Source organism: Erythranthe guttata, chromosome 4, assembly GCF_056151865.1.
Source record: "Erythranthe guttata isolate IM_541 chromosome 4, IM_541, whole genome shotgun sequence".
Classification (NCBI taxonomy): domain Eukaryota; kingdom Viridiplantae; phylum Streptophyta; class Magnoliopsida; order Lamiales; family Phrymaceae; genus Erythranthe; species Erythranthe guttata.
Window position 1 is genome coordinate 5,753,543 of NC_142536.1, and position 19,286 is coordinate 5,772,828.

At 36.1% G+C, this 19,286-nt stretch overlaps 1 protein-coding gene across 2 annotated transcripts; it reads left to right on the plus strand.

Moving 5' to 3' along the window:
- Positions 1 to 12,871: 12,871 nt before the first annotated feature.
- Positions 12,872 to 15,297, plus strand: LOC105972397 (shikimate O-hydroxycinnamoyltransferase). Of its 2 annotated transcripts, XM_088816691.1 has the most exons (3): positions 12,872 to 13,352; positions 14,160 to 15,085; positions 15,116 to 15,297. In XM_088816691.1, the coding sequence occupies exons 1-2, from the start codon at positions 12,942 to 12,944 to the stop codon at positions 15,060 to 15,062; spliced, it is 1,314 nt and encodes a 437-aa protein (XP_088672817.1). In that variant the 5' UTR covers positions 12,872 to 12,941; the 3' UTR covers positions 15,063 to 15,085; positions 15,116 to 15,297. The 2 variants fall into 2 exon arrangements, with proteins under 2 accessions (XP_088672817.1, XP_012852804.2); XM_012997350.2 differs by having other exon boundaries at positions 14,160 to 15,297.
- The last annotated feature ends 3,989 nt before the right edge of the window (positions 15,298 to 19,286 follow it).

Consider the following 19,286-nt stretch of genomic DNA (forward strand, 5'->3'; position numbering starts at 1 on the left):
TAGTGTTATATATTAGGGTCTTTCTAGGGTGAGATCCCATGTTCTAAACTTTTATGAGATACCCCTTTATATTGCGCCACGTGTCCCAGCAAAAAAAACCTATTTTTTCTCCATTTATATATTGTCGCAAATACCCTTTTTACAATTATTATTTAAAAAAATCAGCAATTATAAATTATTAATGAAATGTCAATTTTACCCTCTCTATTTTAATGCAATTTTAAATACATATTTATTGGTGAATTAAAATTTATAACGTCAATTATATCATTATTCGTAAAAATCATTAAACCACCCATCCAAAATTGCATCAACCTAAATTCGAACCTGTGACCATCTGAAAACATACAAGAATACTTACCATTAAGACACAACACATAATTGACAATAAACTAACAATACGGATATATATCACAGAGCTACAATTTATAATGGTTATAAAACTTATATAAATAATGTTAAATAAATTATTAATTCTCATATAATTATTATTATTATATATTAAAAATATCTCATACTAACAAATATTTATATAATATAATTTAAAAATCTAAGGAAATGTTGTTCAACTCGTGTAAGTTAAAAATTAATTTCGAAAGCATTTGAAGTTTGAATTGAATCGTAAATTGTAAGATTTAATTAAATCGTAATATTTGAATCAATTAAACTCATGTGTTTTCAATTCAAAAACAATATTCAAAGATTTGATCGATTAAGCTCAACTCATTTCAATTCGTAGACAATATTCAAATATTTGAATCGGTTAAACTCAATAATTTACAATAGCATATTAATCAATCTGTGTATAGTTAAAGTTTAGTAACCTTTTTTTATTGAATTTTATTATAAAAAATAATAAAATTTAATTGGTAAAAATCGTAAGATTTAATCGGTTCATGGTTAGATTAAATCTTACGATTTACGATCTGATTCTTACGATTTTACGAATTAAATTATTATTTTGTTGTTAAAATTGAATTAAAAGGATAGTAGACTTTAATTATAAATAGTTAACTCGATTAATACGTTCTTGTCAGTGGTTGAACTTAATCGATTCAACTTTTTGAATAATATTTACAAATTAAAAGGATTTGCGCTTAATTTATTCAAATCATACGCTTTAATTAATCTTATAATTTGATTCTTGCGTAATTTAGGAATTATTTTTTTATGATAAGATTGAATTAAAAATGTATTACACTTTAATTAATAATAGTTAATTTGATTAAGACGTTCTTGTCAATAGTTGAGCGCGCTAATGAATCGATTCAAATATTTGAATAATGTTTACGAATTGAAAGGACTTGAGCTTAATTGGTTCAAATATTACGCTTTGATAAAATATTTTGATTTACGATTAGGTTCTTACATGTGTTAGGAATTAAATATATTATTTTTATGACAAAATTGAATTAAAAAGATATTACACATTACTTATAAATAGTTAAATCAATTTTGTAACATGTTATGTCAATAGTTAAGCAACTGATTCAAATATTTGAATAATGTTTACTAATTGCAAGGGTTTGTACTTCATCGATTCAAATCTTACTAGTTAATTAAATTCAATATATATTAAAAGAAAATTCACAATATAGTATTTGTAGTATATAATTTTATTTTAAAGTAAGAAAACTACTAATTGGAATGAGTTATAATTTTTTCTTCTTCTAAATAAACATATTATTTTATTTTTTATTTGGATTTGCCACACTATCGATTAAATAACATAAGTGAGTTTGAATTAAGTTATGCATTTTTTTTATTTAATTGAGCATTCTTTACATTTTTAAATTGAGGATTTTATTAATACTTCTAATATTTAATGATAGATGTTTGGCGTATTGAACTGCAATTCTTTATATTTTTCAAACTTTATTTTATTAAATTTGTTAATAATTTATTTAATTCGGGTTTTCGGGTTTCGGGTTTTACCATTTAATAATAATGAATGTTGCAATTAATATTTGCATTAACAGTATTTATACAATTATGGTTAAATATTTTATAATAAGTTAATGTGCTTGGATGGTTAGGAGTGATAAATGTATTAAAAGGTCCCAAGTTCGATTTCTAATGAATACATTTTTTTCGATTATTTATCAAATAAAACTCAGTCACAATGAATTTAAATTAATTATTTAATTAAAATATAGTAGGGTGTAAATTAGACAATTCCATGTTAATCAATTTTATATTAATTTAATAAAAAAATAATAGAAGGATAATTTGGTAAAGTACTTCATTTTTTAGAACATAAGCCATGTTATTTTCCTAGGGTCCAGATTTAATCTTAGAAAATTAATGGTGATTAATGCATATCTCAAAAAAGTTTAGAACATGGGGTATCTCACCCTAGACAATTGATAGTAGTTGTTGTGTATCATGTCGAATCGAATCATATTGTCAATTTTAGAGGACAATCGACACATAGTAACTTTATTTAAAATTTGTTGGACCAACGAGATAACACAAACTCAGTCCGTATTATATATCAAATTATTTTGAAGGGGGTCTTTGAGAAAACCCCTAATTATTTTTTTAATGGAGAGAGGTCCAAAATATTTTAGTTTATTTGAGAAAAACCCACACCCATTTTGAGCTATTAAGCTTTCCAGCTTTGCCGCCGCCCGCCACATCACTGGGACGCGCTCAGCAATTATTTATTATTATTATTATTATTTTTTCATTTTTCCGTTTTTTCCCCTTCTTTTCTGTACCAGTTTTCTTAATCGACTATGGAGCATAGTCGATTAGCCTTAATCGACTATGAAACATAGTCGATTAAGGAAATTCTTTATTTTCATTTTTATTTTGTTTCTTAATTTTTTTTCTATATCAGTATATCAATCAACTATGATGAAGCATAGTCGATCAAAAGTCTGCTACTAAAAATAACAAATCAAAACTGCAAAAAAATGCAAAATCAACTATATTTTACAAAAAAACAAAAATATAAGAACATTATAATTGATTTATAGAATTGGAATCAATAAACAAAAAAACCAAAAAAAAAAAAAAAAAAGATTGGAGTTGATCAACCTTAATCGATACCAGAGCATAGTCGATTAAGAATCTGCTACTAAAAATAACAAATCACAACTGCGAAAAAATGCAAAATCACCTATATATTACAAAAACAAAAAATATACAAACATTATAATTGATTTATACAATTGGAATCAATAAACGAAAAATCCAAAAAAACTAAAAAAAAATTGGAGTCGATCAACCTTAATCGACTGCCAGAACATAGTCGATTAGCTTAATCGACTATGAATATGTACATAGTCGATTAAGGTTTCAGCCTGCGCGAAATTCTCTACACGTGCCGTTATCCGCCCAATCCAACAAAAACCCTAAATATGTCTTCTCATTGTCACCACACCACTGCCACCATACACTATTCAACCAATCCCTAACAAGAATAAAATAAATAAATTAAATAATTCATACAAAAAAACACAAATTAACTATAGGAGAAATATATTTGGAGAAAAGAGAGAATGAATTATCTCTCACGTATATTAATCATATATATAGTTACATGTAGGAAACCCTAATCCTAACTACACAAGGTAACCTATTATACAAGGTAACTAGAATAAATAGGAATAATAATAATATACGTAATATATATATAAAAGATACGCTAATACACCCCCGCAGTCGAAACGGGAAAGGAGAGGACGTGGAGACTGGAGACAAACTGTTGGAACAGTTGAGTAGGGAGTCCTTTCGTGAAGATATCGGCAAACTGGTAGGCGGATGGGACGTGAAGAACTCGAACGTGTCCCAAAGCAACTTTGTCTCGGACAAAGTGGATATCGATCTCCACATGTTTCGTACGAGAGTGTTGAATAGGATTGCTGGATAGGTAGACGGCACTGACGTTGTCACAGTAGACAATAGTGGCTTTCGAAAGTGGGCAGAGCAGCTCAGAAAGTAGGTTGCGTAACCAAGTCGTTTCGGCGACGGCATTTGCGACAGCTCGGTATTCGGCCTCCGCACTAGATCGAGAGGTAGTGACCTGTCGTTTGGAGGACCAAGAGATGAGGTTGTTGCCGAGGAAGACACAATAACCCGATGTCGAACGACGAGTGTCAGGGCAGCCACCCCAATCGGCGTCGGAGTAAGCGATAAGGGAGAGGTCCGGATTGGGGGAGAGCTGAAGGCCGTGATCGAGAGTTCCACGAATGTAGCGAAGGATACGCTTGAGAGCGGCCATATGAGGTTCCCTCGGATCATGCATGAATAGACATATTTGTTGCACAGCATAGCAGATGTCAGGACGAGTAAACGTGAGGTATTGCAGTGCACCGGCAAGGCTGCGATAAAGAGTAGGGTCTGCAACGGGGGGTCCAGTGGTCGAAGACAACTTGCTCTTTGTGTCAGCCGGCGTAAGACAAGGGTTGCAGGAAGCCATATGTGCACGCTCTAGGATCTCGTCGGCGTACTTGCGTTGAGAGAGAAATAGCCCATTCGACGAGCGAGTGACTGAGATGCCGAGAAAGTAGTGAAGATCGCCAAGATCCTTCATTGCGAACTCTTGATTAAGGGCAGCGATGATGGAGCGGAGCAATTCAGGTGTTGAGGCCGTAAGTACAATGTCATCGACATACAGCAGAAGGTAGGCGCAGGAACTGTTGCGACAGTCGCGTGAACTGCTGCGACAGTCGCGTGAACTGTTGCGACAGTACACAAAGAGTGAAGTGTCGGACTTGCATTCTCTGAACCCCATGGTAGTAATGTGAGATGCAAAACGCTTGTACCAAGCACGTGGTGCCTGCTTGAGACCGTAGAGTGCTTTGTTGAGACGACACACGTGAGTGGGGCGAGATGGATCGACGAATCCGGGAGGTTGCTCGCAGTAGACAGATTCATTGAGATTGCCATGTAGGAAGGCATTTTTCACGTCAAGCTGGTGGATTGGCCATGATCGCGAGAGAGCAATACTGAGAACTGTTCGAACAGTGGCTGGTTTGACAACTGGGCTGAAAGTCTCGTCAAAGTCGATTCCAGCCTGCTGGTGAAACCCACGAACAACCCACCGTGCTTTGTATCGCTCCAGGGAGCCATCAGACTTGAGTTTCTGTTTGTATATCCACTTGCCAGAAATAACATTAGTGGACGGGGGGCGGGGCACAACATTCCAAGTATTGTTTTTAATTAAAGCAGTATATTCCTCAATCATGGCGTTTCGCCAGTTTTGGTCAAGAAGAGCTTGGCGATAGTTGGTGGGAATGGGAGAGGTAGAGGATGCAACGAGAGAGAAAGGGACTTTGGGTTTGTGGATGCCCACTTTACTGCGAGTCACCATAGGGTGAGCAAGGGGAGGTGGGGGAGGTGTGGGAGTAGGAGAAGGGGTTGTGAGCTGGTTGTGGTCGACAGGTAGTGTCGCAGGGGAAATAGGTGTTGGCTGTGTTATAGGACTGTTGGACGGACTGTTGGAACAGGGTGGTTCACTGTTGGAACAGTTGGAGGAACTGTTGCAACAGTTAGACGAAGTCTGAGGGAGGAGGAACAGGGAGGGTGTGTTTTCGTCCAAGGCAGAAGGAGGAGGGGTGTTTTTGGGGGGAGTTGACTCAGCAAAGGGAAAGTTAGTTTCGTTGAAGATAACATGACGAGAAATTATGATTCGGCCAGTGGATCTATCAAGGCAACGATAGCCTTTGTGAGAGGAAGGGTGACCGAGATAGACACAAGGAGTAGAACGGGGGGCGAGTTTATGTGGTGTGGTGGCGGTGAGGTTGGGATAACAGAGACAGCCGAATACTCGAAGATGAGAGTATGTAGGTTTGATGAGGTAAAGAGCTTCGTGAGGAGTCCGGTTTTGTGTGGTTTTGGTAGGTAAGATATTGAGTAGGTGTGTGGCCATATGAAGGGCTTCGACCCAATAAGTAGGGGGAAGATGGGCTTGAAAGATGAGGGATCGAATCATGTTAGTTATAGTGCGGATCATTCGTTCTGCGTGTCCGTTTTGAGGGGAGGTGTGGGGACACGAAAAACGGTTTAGGATGCCGTGTTTAGTGAAGTAGTTTTGAAAATCCGCATTTTTGAATTCACGACCATTATCACTTTGTAAGGCTTTCAGGGGATGTTGGAATTGAGTTTTGAGAAGTGTATGAAAATTGACAAAGGTTGTAAAAACATCAGATTTATTTCGAAGGGGAAAAGTCCATAAATAATGGGTAAAATCATCAACTAGCACAAGATAATATTTGAAACCCGTAAGACTAGAAACAGGAGAAGTCCATAAATCAGCATGAATAATTTGAAATGGAGCAACAGTAGTAGATTTTTGAGAAAAAAATGGTAGACGAAAATGCTTGCCTAATTGACAGGCATTACAAAGAGACTCCCTAGGGTCTTTATTATGGGAAAGAAAATTGCTAGAAAATAAACGAGACATGACGTGTTTGCCGGGATGGCCTAGACGCCGATGCCAAAGGGTTCGAGACGAAGGTGTTGCGACAGTGAGGAAAGCAGCGGGAGGTGAGGTGGGGGGAGGGACGCCAAATGGATATAGGTCACCGGAGCTATTGCACCTGAAAATCTCGACTCGACTCCGAAGATCCTTCACAGAAAAACCAAACGGATCAAATTCAACCGAACATGAGTTGTCGCGGGTGAACTTTCGAACAGATATAAGGTGTTTAACGATATTGGGTGTGACATAGACATTTGTGAGGCGGAAAGGAGTGGTGGGAAGAATTGTGTGGCCTATGTGGGTTATGGGGAGGGTGGAACCATTACCGACGACGACATGTTTGGGGAATTTATTGCCAGGATTAAAAACAAAATTGAAATTACCTGAGTGTGGTGCCATATGAGAGGTCGCCCCGCTGTCCATGAACCACTGTGACTCGGTAGGCTGCTGAAGTGTCACCGTATTCAAACGGTGTGCGAGATCCACCACGTTGGCACTGTTGCAGGAACTGTTGCAACTGTTGATGGAACTGCCAGAGCTGGGGCACGGTTGCTGCTGCGGATGAACCTGAGTAGGAGCCGAGTGACCGGTGTAGGGTTCAGGTGGTCCAGTAAAGTAGGCTTGAGCCGCTGGGTGGCCCGATGTATTTTGAGCGGATCCCAGAATTGACTGTTGTCGGTAAGGTGCGCGCCAAAGTTGAGATGCGCCATGAGCACTATGATAGCCGTAGTGTTGCATGGGGTGACGGTTAGTGCTGCGACCTCCGCGACGGTTGGATCGGCCACCCCCGCGCTGATAGCGCGAAGAACTACCTCCGCGGGAACTGTTGCAGGAACTGTTGCAACTGTTGGATGGACAGTTGGCGTTGGAGGCGTAGAAAACAGCAGCGGTCTGCTCCGGTTCAGAAATACGTGTTTCTTCCATCTGAAGGAGCGAACGAGTCTGTAGAAAGGTGGGAAGGGGATTTTGAAAGGAGATGAGATTGGCGACGGTCCCGTAATTTTTCGGAAGGCCGTGTAGGGTTTGTAGAACGAGTTGTTTGTCGGAGATTGGGTTTCCGACATCAGCCAAGCTGTCCGCCGTGGTCTTGATTATTTGGCAATAATCGTGAATGGAGAGAGCGCCTTTCTTGAGGGACTTGAATTTTTCTTCAAGTTGAATGGCTCGATAGTCTTTGTTATCGGTGAAGAGAGAAGAGATGGCGTTCCATAGATCACTGGCGGTGGAGGTTTTTGAGAGAACCATGCTGGATAGATCGTCGGAGATGGTGCCGTAGATCCAAGATTGGAGGAGATAGTCGGCGCGCTGCCATTCGTCGGCGGAAATCGAATCCGGTCGGGGTTTGCCATGGAGAAGATCGGAGAGGCTGAAACGACCGACGGTGATCGTGAAAAAGTGGCTCCACTTTTGATAATTAGGATTCTTTAGATCTAGAGTAACGGGGATAAGGGATTTGATATTAGAGATGGCATGGGCGAGGTGAAAAGGATTGAGAGAGGCGGTGGAGGAAGAAGAAGAAGAAGTATCGCCGGCCATGGAGAAGAGACGGGGCGACGGCCGAGAGGGGGAGATGCACAGCTAGGTTAACCTAGTGTCTGATACCATATAGGAGAAATATATTTGGAGAAAAGAGAGAATGAATTATCTCTCACGTATATTAATCATATATATAGTTACATGTAGGAAACCCTAATCCTAACTACACAAGGTAACCTATTATACAAGGTAACTAGAATAAATAGGAATAATAATAATATACGTAATATATATATAAAAGATACGCTAATATTAACATTTCAATGTCCAAAAAAAAAAAACAGAAACGATTCAATCATCATCTTCAACGTCGTCGGTGGAAACCACCGCCGCGAACTACAGATCAATCACCACCCTTCACGCGGCGGCAGGAGGCGGTGACAAACACTCTCCACCCCCACCACCACCATCGGTCGATGTCTTGCTTTTCTTCCGAATTTCAGTCGAGAAGAGAAGAGAGAAGAGAGAAGACGAGAAGAGAAGAAGAGAGAACAGAAGAGAGAAGACGAGAAAAAAAAAAAAAAAAAAAAAAAAAAGAGAACGGCAATTGTTAGGGTATTGAAGAGATTTAATATTAATAAGGGTGGTTGGGAATAATTAAATAATATTCAGGTAGGATATTAGGTAATGGGGTTTTCTCTAATTATTTTTGGAAGGGGGTATTTTCTTAACTCATTTTCCTAAATGAGGGGTTCTTGCTAATTATCCCTATCTTGAAATAATATTAGAGGACAAAATCGCAGCTGATAGTAGTTGTGTATTATGCCGAATCGAATCATATTGTTAATTTTAGGGGACAATAGACACATATACATATAGTAGTGTTGTTTATAACTTGCACTTAGGGTCAACGGGATATGGTATAAAATCCAAATTAGTATATATGGTATTGAGTATTGACCAATTTAGGTCAAACCGTACCTAATTAGTTTTGCTCTTGTGTTTCCCCAATATAATGCCTCAAACCAATAGGAAAGTTATCCCACTTTACAAACTCAATGACATTTCCAATAATAGACCGATGTGGGATTTGGTTTGAACTTTGAATCTTATTAACAGAATCGAACATTTCCAGCTGCTTTCAAGGCATCGGACCTCAAACGACTAGAATCGCAGATGAACTGAAAAGCGAAAGCCAAGTCATACCAAGTTCGATCTAAATATACTACATGGTCCTAGATAATTAAATTGTTTTCCATAATAAGTATTCTTTTCGATAATAAGTATCGAGGATGTAGTTCGACTAAAGTTAAAGATCGGAAACTCGAATGACAAAACAACCAAGCGCCTAATGGCACAGTATATTTAAACAAGGAAGCTAGATAGGATGGAACATGCAAAACTTTAAACATACATTGGGCATTCTAGAAAAAAATATTTTGCAGTTCATGATTTACCAACAAATTTATAATTTTGGGGAACCTACTAGCAGTTTTTGTTAAGATACGATGGATCGGATGACGACGATATGGATTTCATAGTTTATTAAGATTCTGTAAGGATTATTGAAACATAAATCATATTCTTTAGAAATAAAAGGCAAAAGAAAAATACTCTTGACGGAAAAAAAAAATACAAGAATACTTTATATTTTAAGTCAATCTCAATCCTTTGATTTGCGGCTGCCGATTGCGACGGCGCGCGGCGGAACCCTAGTGCATGGTTATGTTGCCCTCGAAAGAAAATTGAGATGATGAGAAAACGGAAGTGCAGGTTTAAGTGCGAAATATGAGAGTTGAGAAGACATGTCTAATTTAAATTTTCGATTTTTCTCAAAACGTAACAATGAAATGACGGCGTTTCACTAAAAAGGTTTAAAAATGCAACGTGTTCTGGATCAGCAGCTGGTTCTCGATTTTTATTCAGTTCGACTAGGTTCCTGCCATTTGGAGCCGATTTCTATTTCTTCAGTTTCGAGTGTCAAAAAGGACCAATTTTACAACGGGTTGCGGTTGGACTGACCGATCCGATCCGATTCCGACTTCTGACAACATTGTGAGAAAGTATGTGGTTAAAAGCAGGGCCGACAACCCAGGGGTGAAGCGAGCAGGGCCACGCCCAGGGCTAATTTCTTAAGGGGCCTAGCTTTTTTTATTTTTTTATATATATCTTATCCAATTTTGAGTGTCAAAAGGGACCAATTTTATAATAGGTCGCGGTTGGACTGATCAGTCCGATCCGATTCTAACTTCCGACAATATTGTGAGAAAGTATGTGGTTAAAAGCAGGGCCGGCCTTGGAGTGGGGCCCAGGGCTCAATTTCTTAAGTGGCCTAACTTTTTTATTTTTATTATATATATCTTTATATTTTTTACGTGTAAAAAACTTATTTTTTCTATTGTTTTAAAAGAAATATTCTTCTATTGTTAACAAAAATTCTATTTATAATTTTTAAAACTTAGTTAAAAAACCATAAAATGTAAAATCTTTATTTTATTCAAATTATTACATATTTCTTTAACATTTCTTTAAAAAAATATTTAGATATACATTAATATTTTCATTTTTTTATTGATTATAAAATATGCATTAATAAATATATTTATATTATGTCACTAGACATAATATGCAAAAAAAATAAAAAAAAAATCGAGTTGATGCTCCGAAATCCCATACTATTAAGGGCACAATTTATATTTTCGTCGAGTACCCCAAATGCGCTGGACCGGCCCTAGTTAGAAAGAGGTAATTAAACAAACGGCAGAAATGAAGTCCCACCGACTTCTTTCATTCGTTTGGTGTATAATAAATACAACATTGTCTTGACTCATATGAGTCACTAAGACACATTTCATATCCATTTCATAGAAATGTGTACACATTTAAGAGGACAATTATTAATGGAGCTAATTGCATATAACCCCCTTATGTAATTTCGAATGGCTAATAAACCCCCTGTGTTAAAAAAATTAGCACAAACCCCCCTATGTTGTTTTATACGTAGCACACTGCCCCTTTCGTTAAAATTAGCTATTGACTTACATACAATCACTAATTTACCCTTACGAAAGAAACATAAAATTGTAAAAAAAAAAAAAAGTAAAAAACGGAATTTAGATCAAAACTCAAAACAATCTTCCCCAACACACTGGAAAATCTTATTAAAAAAAAAAAATCTTACAAAATAAAACAATGAAAAAAAATGAGCTATTGTTTTTTTTTCCTTTTTTTTGAATAATTCTTCACTCAAATCCTCCCCAAAACATTCATCTCCTTAGATTTTAATAAATTTTCAGTAATCATTCCACACAACTCGCCAGAATCGAAGTGTTACTGTTCAATTTGGCCGGAAAATGTTTGCCCACATCGAATCTACCTTTAGCCAGGCCCCCACCCTTATTTCTCGCCGAAATAACTCCCGTAGTCGGATCCGGTTCTTCTCGCCGGAAAAATGTTGTTGAAGGACGCATGTACTGAAAATCCTTCATTACCGATGAACGGCGGAGGGCTGGGGGGTTCAAGCACTTGGCGTTGGTGAAGAAAAGTTGTCGGTGGAGGAAAAGATTGGAGAAGGCCGGCGGTGGGAGGAAAGGGGCGGCAGTAGGAGGAGGAAATTTGGGAAGAAGACGAGTTAAATTAGGGGTGTAAACGAGCCGAGCCGACTCGTGAGCTCGAAGAGCCGGCTCGTAAAAAGCTCGAACTCGAACTCGAGATTTTCGAGCTCGAGCTCGAGCTCGCGAGCTCGAGCTTTCTGATGAGCCGAGCTCGAGCCGGTTTTCAGTTGTTCATAAGCTCGCGAGCCGGCTCGCGAGCCGGATTTATTATTATTTTTTTTATTATTTTTTTATTTTTTATATGTTATTTTTATTTAAATAATGTATAATAATGTAAAATATTATACAAATAAATACAAATATTAAAAATATATATAATTACAATTTAGTTTTTATTTTTTATTTTTTTAAATAATTTTTAATAATAAAATAATAATTAAAAAAATATTTAAAAAAAAAAAAAAAAAAAAAAAGACAATGGGCTCGAGCTCGAGCTCGAGCTCGAGCTCGACACAACTGACACGAGCTCGAGCTCGAGCCAAAAAAAGAGGAGCTCGCGAGCTCGAGCTCGAGCTCGAGCTCGACAAAATAAACTCGAGCTCGAGCTCGAGCCAGCCAAAAGAGGCGAGCTCGGCTCGAGCTCGGCTCGTTTACACCCCTAAGTTAAATTGAGATCTATTTTTTTAAATTCGACTGTAGAATTTTTGTTTGCGTAAGAAATTTTGAAAATTATAATTAGATCCAAAATTTTCTATTATTTACATTAAAACCCAACTAGATTTATGTAAATTTATAAAAGAATTTAAGAGGGTATTTTTGACTTTTCACCTTAAAAATTACACTCTCAGTTACACAAGCCGCGCGTACAACACACGACATGCTGTCAAGGACTTTTTCGCCTTTTACTAATTTTCATCGGGGGTTCCTGCTAATTTTTTTAACACGAGGGGTTTTTCGACAATTCAAAATTACAGAGGGGTGGTTCTTGCAAAAAAACCCATTATTAATGCCTTAGAGAACTTTCCAACATAGTAAATATATGAAAGTATATATTCGCTGAAATCACGAAACTCGAATGTCTCAATTCTATATATCATCAAAATGTTATCATCAAAACCAATTTGCATGAAAAATATAAGAAATACACATAAATATACAATACATATAAAAGCAAAATGTAACTTATATGAGGTGTCGGTTTCAAGGGAAAGAAAATATGAGAGAATGTTTTTTATTCTTTTGGTGCAAAAATATGAGGCTGTAAATTTTTTGGGGGGTAAAACAATATAATGGATATTTTCATATGCAACAACCTAACTATTTTATATCGATCTGCATTAAATTTTTCACCTATAACAATCATCTTTGAATATGCCTATAAAACTTCTCACCGGCGATTACACCTAAAAATAAAAATATAAATTAACTCCTCTCTCTCTCTCTCTCTCTCTCTCTCTCTCTCTCTCTCTCTCTCTCTTACTATGAAGATAAGTGTGACTTCATCGGAGATGGTGGGTCCAAATGCAGAAACCCCAAGTGGGTGTATGTGGTTGACGAATCTGGACTTGGTGATGCCGACAAACTACCACACCCGCACCGTCTACTTCTACCGCTACGACGTCTGCGCCGCCGCAAACTTCTTCCTCCCGAAGGTGCTCAAGGCGGCGCTCAGCCGTGCCCTGGTTGAGTTCTACCCTATGGCGGGGCGGCTTGCGACGGAAAACGGTCGCATTACAATCAACTGCAACGGTGAGGGGGTGTTGTTCGTGGAGGCGGAGTGCGACGGAGAGATTGACGATATGGGGGACTTCGCCCCCAGGCCGGAGCTCCACCTTACTCCGGCGGTGGATTATTCTCTCGGAATTTCCACCTTCCCTCTGTCGATGATGCAGGTCTTTATGAATATTCTCTCTCACGTCACATATTTTCAATATTTTAAGATAGAATCCTAATTTTTTGTTTCATTTTAATATTCCAAAATATTTTTTTAAGAATTTTGACTTTTAGAAATGTCTTACAAAAATTAATATGATAATGAATTATATAATGAAAAATAATATAAATTCTGATCCAAAAGTTTTTGATTTTAGAACAAATTATCTCATTCTAATCTAATCGATGCATGTATTCTTACATGATAATTACTTTAAATATAAAAATAACAAAAAAATATATAAAAAAAAATCATGTAATCCAAATCGGTTTAATATTGTCCGGGGGTCTCACTAATTAAGATCAGAATTTGAGTTTTTAACTAAGAAGGAAATATTTATAATTTGAGTTTTTAACTAGGAAGGAAATATTTATAAGACCTTCTCATATATATTTTAAAAATTAGGGGGTTATCACTCATTTCCCCTATTTTTTAATGGTTGATATCGTTTAATCAAATCTACGATTCGATTTTATGTGTAAATAACCAGCGGTAACATCTAACTCCCCAAGCAACCATTCTTTTTTATTCACCAAATAAAAAACAAACCCATTCCTTTTTTAGATTAAGAAAAAAACTATTTGGAATTAGAGGTGAATTGGAAGAAATTGTTCGAATTGTGTAATCGTCAATTATTGGTAACGGACCTAAAGCGATTTGATTATAATTCAATTTGGGGCGACGATCATAAGTAGAAAGTTCATATTCTTCGGTCATTGATAAACAATTCATTGGACAAACATCTAACTCGGTTTGCTCGACATAGGTGACTCGCTTCAAATGCGGCGGAGTTTGTTTAGGCATTGCTCATCAGCATCACGCAGCCGACGGATTGTCCGCTCTCCATTTCATCAACACATGGTCGGATCTATCACGTGGCCTCGACAAGATCGCGGTCCCACCTTTCTTAGATCGGACGGTGCTCCGCGCCCGCGTCCCACCGCATCCTATGTTCCCGCACATAGAGTACCACCGCCCCACCCCCACCACCACCACCGCCTCCGCCTCCCCTCAACCCGAAATAAAATACTCTTTCTTCAAGCTAACCGCCGACCACCTCAAAACCCTCAAATCCAAAGTCAACGACGACTCCTCCTCGACCACCAATTACAGCACGTACGAGGTCCTCGCCGGACACGTGTGGCGCTGCGTCACCACGGCCAGAAACCTGCCGGAGAATCAACAAACCAAACTGTACGTCTCCACCGACGGTCGATCCAGGCTCCGCCCGCCGCCGCCGCCCGGATACTTCGGCAACGTGATCTTCTCGGCCGCGGCCGTGGCCACAGGCGGCGAAATCGGGTCGAATGGCGTCGGGTTTGCCGCCGGAAAAATCCGAGGGGCGATCGCGAGAATGGACGAAGAGTACCTGAGATCGGCGATCGATTACCTGGAGACGAAGAGTGATGTGATAGGGTCTATTGCGCTGAACGAGAACACTTACAAATGCCCGAACCTGGGAATAATCAGCTGGATTAGGCTGCCGATCTACGGTGCAGATTTCGGGTGGGGTGAGCCGGTTTATATGGGTCCAGCTAGACCGTCTTCAGAGGGTAAATGCCATCTTTTGCCGAATAATACCGCCGGAGATGATGGCAGCTTATTGGTTGCGATCTCGCTGCTAAAAGAGCATATGCTGCTCTTTGAGAAGCTTCTCTATCAGATTTGATGACATGGCTTTTATCTTTATTTTATATATATATATATATATATATATATATATATATATATATATATAATGTTTGTGTATTTCTGGTATGTGAGATTGTGTGTGTGTGCCTGTGTGGACTGTGGACAAAATAATAGTGTTAATTGCAATCACTTATTAGTATTTTATTCGCATGGCCCCTGTTTTGATGTAAAAAAAGAAAAACAAATCAAAGAAGCTCGTTGTGTCTTTTTGAGGTGTTTAGTGTATGTTAATTTAATCAGGGTTCTGGCTATCTGCAAGACTAATTTCACTTGTGAAAGATCAAATTAAATGTTTTTAATGTATAAATACTATAATACCTTTACTTGTTAAAAAATTAAAAATGCCAAATGTACAATACTAAAAACTTAAAAACACAAAAAACCTATCGCAACACAACAAGACCAACTTTCATTTTCTCCATCTTCCAAAACCCACAAAGCATTTCTCCTTCCTCCTCCATAAACCCGCAAAACCTAAACATTCAAAATCATCAAAACTCAACAAATCTTACAAAGATGGCAAGTAAGGAGTCGGAAGACATCAAAATAGAAGATTCTAAGGTGGGAGAACCCAAGAAGGTATGCATGCATTTATGTGTTTTTTAGCTAGAATATTGTTTTTCCAAAAATAATCCCGTGCAGATGCAGTCGACATGTACAGATCGAATTTTATAGGTAAAAATCGACATTGAGATATCGAATTTGGAGTAGAAAATCGACACCTTAGTGTCGAAATTTAACTGTTCGCAAATTAGTCCAAATATACTAAATTTTTCGACGTTAATGTGTCGAATTCATGGACATATATTCGACACCTTAATGTCGAAATTTAGTTGTTTCATATTTAAAAAAAAAAAAAAAAATCCGCGCAGACGTGGTCGACATGTACATATAGAATTTTATAGGTAAAAATCGATATTGAGATGTCGATTTTGGACTACAAAATTGACACATTAGCGTCGAAGTTTAACTGTTAGCAAATTAGTTCAAATATACTAAATTTTGAGCGAATTGCAAAAAACCTTTCTATACCTTTTCAAGCTGTTGAAATATTTTGACAAACTAAAAAATTTAAAAACATACTCTCTTTTTGTAGGAACTATAAAAACATAATTGGGTACTAAAATATACATCCACAATAAATTTGTAAATATATATTAAATGCTTGAAAATTTATTTTAAAACATTAAAAAATAAAATTAATCCCACTGGCCTGTTGGTTCGAATCGGAACTGACAGAAGAATAACTTGGGCCTAGTTAAAAATCATGCGTTCAGTCTGGATAAAATAAAATTAAAAGCCCAATAGTCTTGTGTTGGGCCAAAAGTATTTTCTCAAAAAAAATAATACTTATTTGGAAAGACTTGTTATATGTTACTCAAAAAAAAAAAAGAAAAAAGAAAAAAGGAAACACTTGTTATGTGTAGACACTACATTTGTTTTGTTGTATTATTATTATTATTTTTATTATTATTATTATTATTATTATTATTATTATTATTATTATTATTATTATTATTATTATTATTATTATTATTATTATTATTATTATTATTATTATTATTATTATTATTATTATTATTATATTTTTTTTATTATTATCCAAATTGGGTCAAGTGTTTTTTTACATCATCTGTTTTGTCAATAATTCAGGCGAATAATAAAGTAATTATTTAAATCATAGTTGTTTGCAAAAAATAGAATTGGGCACGCACTAATTGATAAGAATAACAAAGATAAGAATAGTAAGAATAACAAGGATAAATGAATAATAGTCATTAATCATTATAATGTGGTGGTTGGGGGTTTGTGGATAAGGCTTCCAATTGCAATAAAAGGTCCCTTCTTTTTTTTTTTTAATATACTAAATGATTTCAAATATAGATAAAAGTAAGTATAATAAAGTCCATATTCATTATAAAATAAAATTAAAACTTATTATTAGTTTGGGATACTAATAATAATAGTTTTACAAATAAGTCATGTTTTAGAGAAATAAATTCCCGAAGATTTTTGAAGCTTAAATTGACCTTTGTTTGTATTTTAATGAAAATATTTGTTAAATTGCCAAATAATGTCAAAATGTGAGAGAAATTTTGTATTTTTACCTTTCCCATAAGTTTTTTAAATCCAATTCAAAAGGTTTAAGGACATAATTTCATTTTGTGGATGTATAAAGATTTTAGAACGGGGATATTTTATAATTACCATCATAAAAGAAATAAATTCTCCCAATCCGAAAATCAGTAATGAATAAATAAACAAGAATATGGTAAGTATAAATTATAATTTGCATGTATATGTTATCGAATACATTGATGGACTAATACTTCTAGTTCCGTACTGTACGTTAACTATAATTTAAAGTTCTTACAGGTATTTCATTTGTATCCAGGGAATCATGATACATAGTTGTTAGACGTCAATCATGATCCATTGACCGATATGGTCGGCAATTGAGATTAAACTATATTTCGGGACACTTGGGACAAGTTCATAATTGAATAAAGAGTTATTCTATTTACAATGAATTGTGGGCCCACAACTAGTTTACACCTGAACCATTGAGGATCACATTTTTTTGTGGAGAGGAATCCTTAATACGATGAACTAAGATTAATTAATTAATCTTAACTACATCGAAGTCCAATATGATTTAATCTGAAATTATTAATAGTCGATTATCAATTAGAAGAAAAAAAGGAAACCATTTTTATAAATTTCAAGTGAACTTTCGAAATTGAGAAATTTCTCGATTTAGCGGCCCTTCTAAATTTAAACACACAATCAAACATGCTATTTCATTATTCTTATAGATGAATTTGAATTCATAAAAACTGCATGGTAGTGTTTTTTCTTTTTTCTTTTTTTTTTTTTTTTTTTTTGTCTTTTAATAATTTCGCTGTGTTATACATGTAGATGATTTCCAACAATATCACCATGTCATGTATCATAAACTTTATGTGGGGTTGGTTACTTATGGTTATGGATATACTCCCTCCGTTCCTAAATAGGTGTCGTTTTTCACCTTGGCACAAATCTTAAGAATCTCAATAAATATGTCTTGATTTTAGGAAAATATATACTGATGGACCAAAATACCCTTGTTTATTAATTAATGCATGAAGAGTGCTATGGAGTTAATAATGGTAAAATTGAAAAATAAGCAATTAATGCAGTATTGGAATTGTAAAGTGACAGATAATATGGAACAAAAAAAATTCTCAAAAGAGACAGATATTATGAAACAGATGGAGTAATAAATTGTATGTTATTAATTAGATATTCAAGATATTTTATATATATATATATATATATATATATATATATATATATATATATATATATATATATATATATATTATAAAATGAAAAAAGTTAGAGGCACAATATGGATAAATCAAATATTATTGTTGATCCCACATTCAATGGCACATACTATATTTAATTTAAGGGTAAATTACAAACACCCCTGAGGTATGGTCAAATTACAAAAACCCCCCCTCTTGTTTGGATAATTACATCTACCCCCCTCAACTATGATTTTTTCTTACACCTCCACCCTTATGGTGCCAAATTCAACATAATCATCTAGATTCCGTGAAATTTGCTCTAGTTTGTACTCGTTTTGTGTAAAAATACAGTTTCCGATGCACCAAAAACTGATATATATACAAGCTAAAAATCACATATTATGATCATCTTGCTTCATAATGTAGAGTTTGAATGAGATAAAACGGGTACAAAAGTGATAATATTCCATATAATCTCGAAGATTTCATTAAATTTGAGGAGTTGAGGGGGTGGTTGTAATTATCCAAATAAGAGGGGTGTTTTTGTAATTTGACCATACCTCAGGGGGTGTTTGTAATTTACCCTTAATTTAATGAAATAGGATCAGGGGAGATGTATATAAGATGATAGGAATTTGTAAATTAAAAGTGATTGACAAGTTGCACCGAATCATTGGAGATTCAAGATTGAAATTCGAAAGTGGGGTTGGTAAATGTTGTGTATGTTTGGTCATAAGGATAGTGACGTCAGCCTCGCATAAGCAGACTTTCACCAACCCCAGATGTGACCTTCTCCCCACCCCCAACCCCTACCCCCCCCCCCCCCACCAAGGACACATGGCTTGTTGTGATTCGCCGCAAAAGCTTGTGCATTTGCATGTTTCCTAGATTAAATTATTCTCAACGGA

Coding starts and splice junctions, on each gene's coding strand:
- LOC105972397 (XM_012997350.2), top strand. CDS start 12,942: ATGAAGATAAGTGTGACTTCATCGGAGATGGTGGGTCCAAATGCAGAA. Junction 13,353..14,159: donor TCCCTCTGTCGATGATGCAG/GTCTTTATGAAT, acceptor TGCTCGACATAG/GTGACTCGCTTCAAATGCGG.